This window comes from Camellia sinensis, chromosome 7, assembly GCF_055761805.1.
Source record: "Camellia sinensis isolate YWXY chromosome 7, ASM5576180v1, whole genome shotgun sequence".
NCBI lineage: Eukaryota > Viridiplantae > Streptophyta > Magnoliopsida > Ericales > Theaceae > Camellia > Camellia sinensis.
Window position 1 is genome coordinate 183,428,611 of NC_138967.1, and position 10,659 is coordinate 183,439,269.

General features: G+C 30.9%; 1 protein-coding gene across 1 annotated transcript; it reads left to right on the forward strand.

Moving 5' to 3' along the window:
* The first annotated feature begins 2,337 nt into the window (after positions 1-2,337).
* Positions 2,338-4,230, forward strand: LOC114293471 (21.7 kDa class VI heat shock protein). Its single transcript, XM_028237545.2, has 2 exons — positions 2,338-3,383; positions 3,753-4,230. The coding sequence occupies exons 1-2, from the start codon at positions 3,077-3,079 to the stop codon at positions 4,031-4,033; spliced, it is 588 nt and encodes a 195-aa protein (XP_028093346.2). The 5' UTR covers positions 2,338-3,076; the 3' UTR covers positions 4,034-4,230.
* The last annotated feature ends 6,429 nt before the right edge of the window (positions 4,231-10,659 follow it).

A 10,659-nucleotide genomic window follows, 5' to 3' on the forward strand; every position in this document is an offset into this window, starting at 1 on the left:
ACATTATTATGATCTAATGATATTTAAATTAGTGTTACTAGTTTGACTTTTATTTATATATATAAAAAAAAAATCATTATATTCCATTAGTCTAGTAGACACAGTTAAATATGATATTTTGAATTGTCATTCTATTAATAGCATATTAAAAACTAAACAGTGAAGATTAATCCACTATTAAAATTAGTGTTACTAGTTTGACTTTTAAGGGTTTGTTTTTGCATATTTAAATTAGTGTTACTAGTTTGACTTTTAAGGGTTTGTTTTTGCAAGCTAAGGAGGAAGATTAATTACGATCCTCAAGCATGGTTGCATATCATCTTATCTAACATGTGGACTATTTATTATGATCATGAATTGTATATCTTGTAATTTAATTTATAACTCTTCTAAAAAAAAAAAAAGTGTTTAGAAAGTAACAAAAAATGTCAAATTTGCTTAAGTTAAAAAAAAAAAAAAAAAAAAAAAAAAAAAAAAAAAACACACTAAACCGCAAACCAAACCGCACCCACCCGCACAAACCGCGAACCGCATCGCGGGAGGTTGCGGGTCCATTTTTCTCCAACCGCATAAGTGCGGGTCGGGTCGGTTTTAACCCGCACCCGGCCAAAACCGACCTGCGAGCAGCCCTACTTACAGTTCGGACTCCCGCGATTTTGAATTTGGTTTCACAAGTGCAATGTAAAACGGAGAAACACAAAAGAATCCAAATGCAACAAACTTTTTTAGAAAATTAATTTTGAATCACATGTGTTTATATATTATTTGATTTGCTCAAATTTCTAACAAAAGGGGTTAACTATAACTAAAATAAGGGAAACAAAAAGGATTTTGTTTAAATTTCTAACAAAATCGTAACATAAGGGTTTTGTTGTAAGAAGATAATACTTTGATGTGGTTAATTGTTGAGTTTTGAAGTTTAGGGGCAAAATACAAATGAGTCATAGTATAAGGGGGTTTACTTTAATTTATCTAAAATGATATTGCCATATCTTTTATATTGAAATATATATGTTATTTTATCTATCTGTGTATCTTTACATTATCTGCAGTAGTTTCAATATCTTTCGTCTTACTAAAAAAAAATCAATGTTAATTATGAAAAATTATAAAACCTAATGTATTTTTTACAAATATCAGGGAATGTTAGTGTAATTTATCCAAAGAATTTTAACATTCACAAAGAAGATTATTGTATTCAATGTAATTATGTTAAATTTGTAAGATTTATTATATTTTTTTCCAAATCTAAGTGAAAGATTAGTGTAATTTATCCAAAACTAATTTATCATCCATAATTAAATATAAAAAAAAAATGTCAAAAGTGACTAATTAACATAGAAAGGATTTTTGCCAGATGGATTGCATAAAATGGTTAGTTAAAATAGGAAACATCTGTATTTTTGCTATCTAAAATAGTTGATAAGAGTTGAAGATGTTCAAAAAGGAATATTTGCTACGTCGACAACTGTTCTCATGTTTTTGCTATCTAAAATAGTTGATAGAGTCGAAGATGCCCCTAAAAGGGAAGATTGTTATCTCTACAACTGCTATTGTTGCATTAAGGAAAGTGTTTCTACATATCTCAAAAAGGAGGTATATGTATGCATCTAAAATTTAAGTCACAATGGTTTAGAATTTTTTTTCTTATAATTTAAGTCATAAAAACCAATTTAATTCCTAAAAAAAAGAAAATAACAAAAAAACCCACAATCAATGCTTGTTCATAGCAAAACATCTGAAAACCTCATAATCAAAGTCAGTTCAATCCACAACCAAACAACACCAAAGTCTAACAACTAATAACAATTTAAATTATAACCAAAAATACCATAAAAATTGCATAATCAACAGTAGCGAAGTGTCATAACTAGGTTTATCACAAATTTAATCACCACAAAATTTCATAATTAAGCATCAACATGATTCATAACTACTACAAATTTTCACCACAAAACATCTGAAAACCTTCTCCTAGACCCTCTACCTATAGTGGCACAGTATTCTCATGGCTAGAAATTCAAACATCCACCAAACTGATACCAATTTTGCTTTTTGAAAAAGTAAATATATGGAGATGCCAAAACCAAAACCATATATCCAAAATTTAGAAAATACAAAAAGATCATGAGAGGACATTCTTGATGAAAATAGACATCTGCTACATTGATAGTATTCCTTTCACACATATTGCAATAGATTTTTGCTTACGTAATGAAGATTACTAAAAGAGTTTTATAACAACCTCACTAGCTAGATCAACTGTGAACTAGGCGTATTAGATGTGAATTAGCTTGTGAATTGGTTATAAACCAATATGTATCGGACGCAGTTGATATGCATGTGATTTTCATTCTCATCAGGATATCAGGGTGTACTAGTATCAGAAGAAAAAATACATGATACATATTGGTTAATACATTATGTATCCAAAGTGGCACTAATTAGCGATTTTTTTGTGCCTCAGTGTGGCCCCGGCTCTTATGGGCAAGAAGCACACCGCTAGGGATCCTCAAGTGCGCATGCAGATGTCAATCTGGTGATTCTCTCAACTCCAAATGACACGAAAAACTAGATGCTCAGAAGTGACACTAATTAGTGACACTTTTGCGCATCCAGGAAGCGTGGGAACCCCAAGTGCACGCCCCGATGTCATTTGGTGATTCTATCGCCTCAAAATGGTAACAACTTATAGAGAAATAAGAGTAACAACTCTAAACTCATGTTTGTGCAATCTTACACAAAATTACTCAGAGAGAGAGAGAGTGATTAATGGAATAAAGTACCCAAATGGACAGACTTTGCATCCGTTGACAAGAAAATTGCACATCTTTTGCCACATTTTCTACAGATATAGAAGAAGAAAGCCACTTATTTGCCATGGGTTACACAAGGAATCTACCAATGCCTAATCAACCTGCCACAAGTCCTTCTTACCAATAAGCAACATCCATAAAAGAATTATTCCTTTAGCTTTTACAGTCCAATAATTCCAAGAGAATTTGTTCTCTACTTTTCCAAAAGGCAACACTCACACTATAAGAATCATAAACATCTTTGAAAATTTTAACCCACAATGAGTGGTTGCAGGCAGCTTGAAGTTCGATCAGAAGATCGAACTCCACAGAAATGGTGTGTTCCAATGACCGAAGACGTTTTTGGAACCTTGATTTCCAAAGGTAGTCCAATGGCACATACTGTTTTTGGGGATGGATCGTTGTTCAGTCCATTGTTGTTTGGAAAATTCTTCGATCCATCTGATGCCTTCCCACTATGGGAATTTGAGTCTTCTGTTTTATTATCTAGACTCCGAAGCTCCAATCAAAGCACGGTTGATTGGTCCCAAACAGATGTTGATTATGTTCTAAAAGCAGAACTACCAGGTAAGTATTTGAATAATTTTGAGACTTTTCATTCTAGGTTTCCAATGGACTTCTTCAGTTGGATCTCATGTTCATGAACCAAGGAAAAAACAATAAATATGTTCTCACACCGCAGGATTCAAACCTGTGGAGTTAGAGGCATTATTCCTCGACTCATTATTTCACAGGTAATCAAAGGGAGACCCGGAATCAAATTTTTTGTTGGGCTCCATGGAATTTGAAATATATATAGATATATATTTGCTAACTTAAATGGGCTTATATTGGAAGAGTTGGGGATAAAGCCAAAACTCCAGAGGTTTTTTTATTTCAGAAAGTACTTTAGCAGAGATGGTGCATTTTTTTTACACCAATGATTTGTTAAAACAGGAGTTGGGAAAAGTAGCGTTCAAATCTATGTCGAAGATGGGAAGGTTGTGGAGATAAGTGGGCAATGGAAGCAACAAAACGAGTCGAAAACAAAGGATTGGAGAAGCGGCCACTGGTGGGAACATGGGTATGTTCGAAGGCTTGAGCTGCCAGACAACGCAGATTGGAGGAAAGTGGAAGCATATGTGAAGAACGAAATAGCTCTAGAGGTTAGGATTCCCAAGAAGCCTTTGGATTGTGGTAAAACTCAAGGACATGATGGGGCAACCGTAGAGGATTAGGAGTAACACATATTACAAGGACATGTTTATTTTAACTTAATGTGCTTGTGATTCAAGTATGTAAGATTGCCAATTTGACGAAGTGTATGATTGTATCGAGCCCTTTGGCAATCAGACAACAGGATAGGCCTGATGAAGAATATGAAAATGTATCCAAGTGCTGCATAAAAAGAATGGATCAAACTGTTTGTACTAAAGACGGGTCATGAATCAAACAGTAAATGGAATTTGCGGTCAATGCAACTGGTACAAGAATGAACAAAAAATTGATTTGGCGAAATGGGAAACCATCCCTGAAGGTGAAGGCAACAAAAATTATGTCTACTAAACGCAAAGTTTGGATGATTAGCTGTTCTTAGGCCCTAAGTAGAGTTTTGACACACCAAAAGCTTTCTTAATTTTTTTGAAGAACTACAAGTAGTCTTTGATACAAAATTGCAGCTTTCAACAACCAAAACCATAATATAGCAATTAGAATTAACAATGAAGATAATGCCAACAACACTCGATCTGAACAAGCAAGCACGATCAAACTCAAAACAAGAGCATTCCTTCTTGGTGCTACAAACTTAATGGAAAGCAGAATGATTATCATGAATAACTATGAAAGCCTACAAAAAGAAATTGAGAAACTATCATTAACTATAATTTTACTCCTTAGTTAGTGGAGAATAATCACATAATGCTCAAGAACATCTTCATCAATCACTGATCATATGGGTAATATCATCTTTACTCTCCTCACACACACAAACACAACCCAACATAATTACACTAGTCAAGCTTAACTATGTGATTATGTTGCATCTCAATAGCACTAATATCTATTCCTTCCACCAATCAAAGTTTTAAAATGGTTCTCAAATCCAAAATGATGCAACTATGATTTCAATATGAAAATTATAAACAAAAATTATGTATGTACCATACACAAATCACATTCCACAAGATCATTTGCATTCTTTTATATATGCCAAGTGGGCATACCTGTTAGTAAATGTATCCTCAGGTAGTATCCATGGAAGTTGAATCAGCTGGCAAGAACTACACTTGATAGCCTAACAAATTATTCAAAACAAACAAAACAACCAATAAAAGATCTAGTTGTCTACGATTCCAAATGTTGAATGCGAAATTAGCCTATATATGCATGAAAATGTTACAAACATAGACTAAATTCCAAAATATCAATTTCTGTGACTTCAACACCATCTATTGAAAAAATTTCCCATTGGCATCTTGTCAAGCATCTCAAAGTCTAAACAAGTACGTCACAAACCCATGTATCCATCAAATCCTGACAAAATTTATTGAAGTAGATCAGACATAGCTTTAGTTCATAACTTGCACCAAAAGATTAAATATAATTGACTCAAGACTATATACATACAATACATTTTTTGTTCATTATCTACGTTACGATTACATTCATAATTGTTGTACATATCTAGTGCTATGCAATTTTATTTTATTTTATTTTTTTATAGTTTTGTCTCAACGAATTTCCAAGTACATATCTACAATATATTTTTAACACTTTTGAACTGGATTTTTTTTCAAGTCACTCAAAACTCAGTTTTTGAAATTCTCTCTTACAGTCAAAGAATCCCACACCTTGATTGACTAAGATCTCTACCCACAATGTTGATTATGAATGGATAGGTCATTGTGGTGGTGTCCTTATAAATTTCCTAAGCTTTTTAATAAGAGTCACGCTAGCAAATGCTTAATAAAAAGGAAAAAAAAAAAACCACAAATAAAGAAAAGCAACTATTTGTAAATTTGTTAATTTGTTTGTTGATTTTTGGTTTTCTTAGATTTTTTCTATTTTTAAAATAATTTTATTCAAATTTTATTATTAAATAATGCCCAATAATGACTCGTTAGCGTTTGCCATTTTATAAATTTCACAGATAGTTTTTTTTTTTTTAAACAAAACTTAGCAGATAGTTGGTAACAATTTTTAGTCACATTTGTTTCTCATTTCCTTTGTTTTTAATGAAAATTTTCTAAAACTTGTAAGAATTTTTTAAACAATGACTCTAAAACTTAAAAATAAATTCACTGAAAATCTAAATTAATAAATAAATCAATAAGTAAATCATAAAAGGCCAAGAAAGAAACCCTCCTGCTACCACCACGTGGTGCTAGCTTAAAAAATAGTTGCTTGCAAGTTGCAACAATATTTTAAGTGGAGGTTTGACAAATATTTTTATTATTTCTTTTAGTCAATGTAAAAAAAATCTCAAACTGTTTTAATTTTAATTCCTAGATTAGATCATCTTAGAAAATAAAAAGCAAAATTTGGACACAATATAAAATAAAAGGTTTAGAAAGAAAAAAAATCCATATATTTGAAAACTTCGTCCATTTTTAAAATTTTAGGATGGTTTAGTTTAAGGAAGAGTTGTACCTCCAGATGGGAGGATTCAATTTATTGTTTTTAGGCCCATTTTGAGTGTGACTTGGTGATTTGAATTGTTCAAATTTTAGTGTCTTTTGAATAGATCATTCAAGCGAAAAATCAATTTGATCAAATATCGATAAGCACATATTTGAATTTTATTTGTTTAAAAAATGGATAATTTTTTATTGATATCATAGTTGCCATCCATTTTTTATATTTTTCAAAAAATATTATTTAAACATATGATTACTAATATTTAATTAACCTAATTTTTTATATTAATAATCTACTCAAGAAGTACAAAAGTTGAATGGCTGTTATTACTGAAATTTTCACATGAACCAGATCCAAAATGGGCCTAAAGTGTAAATTGGACCCGCCAGTCTATTTAATGATCTCCATTTAAATAAGAACTAGAAAGTTAAGATTTTTGACAGTAAAAAATTAAAAAAAAAAAACTAATAAAATATTTGCCGAACCACATTTAAATATTATTTTGCAAGCAAATATTTTTTAAGGCAGCACCACGTGTCAGTGGGTGGTTTGGCAACATAAATAAACAAGCTCTATTGCATGTAATTATTTCAATTTAAGTGAGGAGTATACAAATAAAAAATTTATACATAATGATATGGCTCATTGTGAACTTTTTACTTTAAAAACAAAATATCATTACAGATGAATTTATTTGCAATACTAACATTGTCACATCATTCATTCTTATTAAATTTTTTGTATAAATTTTATGTATATTTAAAAATTTTCATACTTGAAATGAAATCAGAGTTTAGTGGTTTAAATAATCTATTAAACCTATTATTTAGCAGGCCAATCCAATCAAAAAGGGCTTCAAATCCAAGTAGATTCAATTCCCCTCTCAACCTGCCATTTGTTGTGATTTAGCCCTTTCTTTCAAATCCATTAGTCTCTAATGGTGATCACTTTGATAAAGTGGTGGTTTACAACTTCCTCTAATTATATATATATATATATATATATATATTGGGGGTGTGAAGGGCCTGACCTTCATCATTTAAACTCACATATAAAGCTTGGGATAAATAGCACTTAAGTCCAAAACTTTTAATCCCAATGAGATTATACAAAATATATTTAAATCAATTTCTAAAATAGTAATAAAATTATAAAAAGTAATTGAATTATTGATTCAACTAAATAAATCACACTACCACCTTTAATTTTGTTTTTAAACTGGAGTGTCTAAATTTTGTTCAGATTAATCATGGAATAAATATTGTCTACTACCATTATATATGTATAAGAAAATAATCAGGTAATAAATTTAATTTAAAATTTTTTGGGACTAGTCTATTCTTTTAGGGCCAAAAGAACAAAATAATTTGAAAAAGAAATTATTCCGACCTATCTATCGATTTGTCCATGTCACCTATTGGTCTACTTATCGTTCAAGTGCCGTCTATCTCTCGACTTATTTGTGCACGTGTCATCTCACTATTAATGTATTACCTAATCTATCTATCTACCCATATCACCACCACTACCAATTGCTGCCACCACCCACTTTTTCAGTGACTTTTCTGGCAATGGCAATGGTCCAACAGCCGATCATTGGTGGTTCGGCAGTAGTCTGATGGTGATCTAGCAGCAATAGGTTAAAAATGGGAACATAAAGTCTTTCAAAACAATAATGTGAACTTCTCACTAAATAATTTTATTATTATGTCCTTATTTTCATAAAAAAACCAAATTTTGAATCTAATACCATATCACCATAAAATTGTACTTATAAATGATAAACACTAAAAATAATTGCACTAACAAAAGTGTCGGTGTATGCTAAGAATTAAAAGACATAAGCAACGTGTAGGACAAACTTTTATCACAAAAGAATATGGAATTTTTGAACTTTCATTTTATTTAAATCCTAACCATCAAAACCTAACAACACTTCAGTTTCAAGATGTATGAAAAAAGTAGTATTGAAGAGTTATGGGCCTAATGTGAGAGACCTTGTATTAACTTTTACGTTTGCATCAGATCAAAGCACTCTACAATGCTTGATAATGAGGCAATTGCTACCAAAGTACTTTTGTTATATCAAACTATTGACTTTTACACTGCCTGTTGATTGTTAAATAGTGCATTTTCATCATCAAATGCCATTAGTTTTCTTTGACTTCTCTTTAAAAAAATAATAAGAATTGGTGGTTATATAGGCTCATTCAACTCTTCCTATGTTGCATGCAACGAACCTAAATTCATTCATAACAACCAAACTCAATTATATACTACTCCTACTCTCTTGCTAACAACCCATCAGCAACTCTTATCTAATCTAAGTCACCCCCTTAATGCTCCATTCAATTGATGGGAATGGGAAAAAGGAAAAAAAATGTGGATCCCAATTGCAAATATAAATAAGAAATGGAGAAATTAATTATAATTATAAAATCAATAGAGTACAAATTGAGAACGGTAACTTGGAACATGAGTCATTTGTAAACTGTTGATTTACAATTAAGTCATTTGTAAACTATTGATTTACAATTATTTCAGTGTGTTAACAGTAACCAACGTTTTAATATAAGGCAGAGGAGAGAGAGAGAAAAATAGAGAAATTTGGTAGTGATAGGGATTATCCATTGTACTTTTATATCCTATCATTTTATTTTCTTTACATATATACCTAAGTGAACTCCATTTTCACTTAACACATATCTTACATTACCGTTTTCATTGGAACACCTATTCACTCACTAAATTAATTGAGTTAAACTTTTTTCACTTTCTATCAGTTAATACACGCCAATTTTAACACTTCTAATGGAGATGCTCTTGCACCATCATAGGCTTCCAATTCACATTAAGGTGTAGAAGGTGCTTGATGACTGTTTAGTAATCAACATCAACTAAAGTTACAAGAATCTAATAAGCAATTAATTACTGTCTACCTTAAAATGGCAAGCAATGAACATCGACAGCTTTGAAAGAAGTTGAGTATTTGTTTTGATTAGGTAAATTTGGATCAATGATATTGGATTAGAAAGCATTATTAATATTACTATTTGATTATCTTATTAAGGTATGTGTTAGTGTCACACGTTTAGCATATAATATATATATAGAGATAGAGAGAGAGAGAGAGAGAGAGAGAGAGAGAGAGAGAGAGAGAGAGAGAGAGAGAGAGAGAGAGAGAGAGAGAGAGAGAGAGAGGATGGCTGAAGAAGAAGCCAACAAAAAAGGGTAGAGAAAAAGACCAGAAAGGAATGCAACCAAGCACCAAGAAACGAATAGAAATACCAACAACTGCCACACACCATATGAGATGGCTACTTTTTTTTGTTTTTTGTTTTTTGTTTTTTATATTTATATTTATTTTGTTAGTCTATTGAAAAAGAGAGTGGGTGATAAATTAAAGTGAAAATTCTTGACGCCATTTGGAAGCAAGGGAAAGCATTTAATTATTTGTAAAGAAGTGGGAAAATTGGGACCTCATTGTTCACTTGTTTGGGTTGAGAGAGAGATAGAGAACTCTCTCAATTTAATGAATGAAGGACTTTTTTTTCCGCCCTAATATTAATTGGTAGGTGAACATTTACTAGGAAAATTTTAATGAATATGTGTAAAATAATTAACGAAAATTTGTGATAGTGCACAAAAATATTTAAAAGACTTTGGTAATTCATAAAAAATATATTGATATTTTAATTATTTTGACATTATCTTCACCTTAATAAATTATCGTTAGCATTACCATATTTACGAATATTATTAGATTTATATCAAATTAGATATTCAACTATGTAACAAAAATTAAATAAAACATTAATTATTACATACATAAAAAAGTACAAATTCAATAATCACACAATAAGAAAGACAAAAAATAAATACGAGGAAAAAAATATCAAAATGTGTAGTTACGAAAAGTCAAATAGTGAGGGATGAAGAATAGGAAATGGAGATAGGTGGCGATAGCGAGGAATGAGGTTAAAAGAGGCAGAGACAACAATGAGGAAAAGGAGAAGAGGGAAAATGAAAGGGAGAGATGAGGGCAAATACATAAAAAAATTGAGAATTCACAATTTTGCAATGATTTTTGTACGTTTCATTTTGAGTGTAATTGAAAAACAACAATTTTATTAGAAAAAATTAGAAAAACATCAATCTCTAACTTTGGATAGTAGGAAAGGTTCAATACGTTTTTTTTCTTATTAATTAAGGTTTCTCAATAATA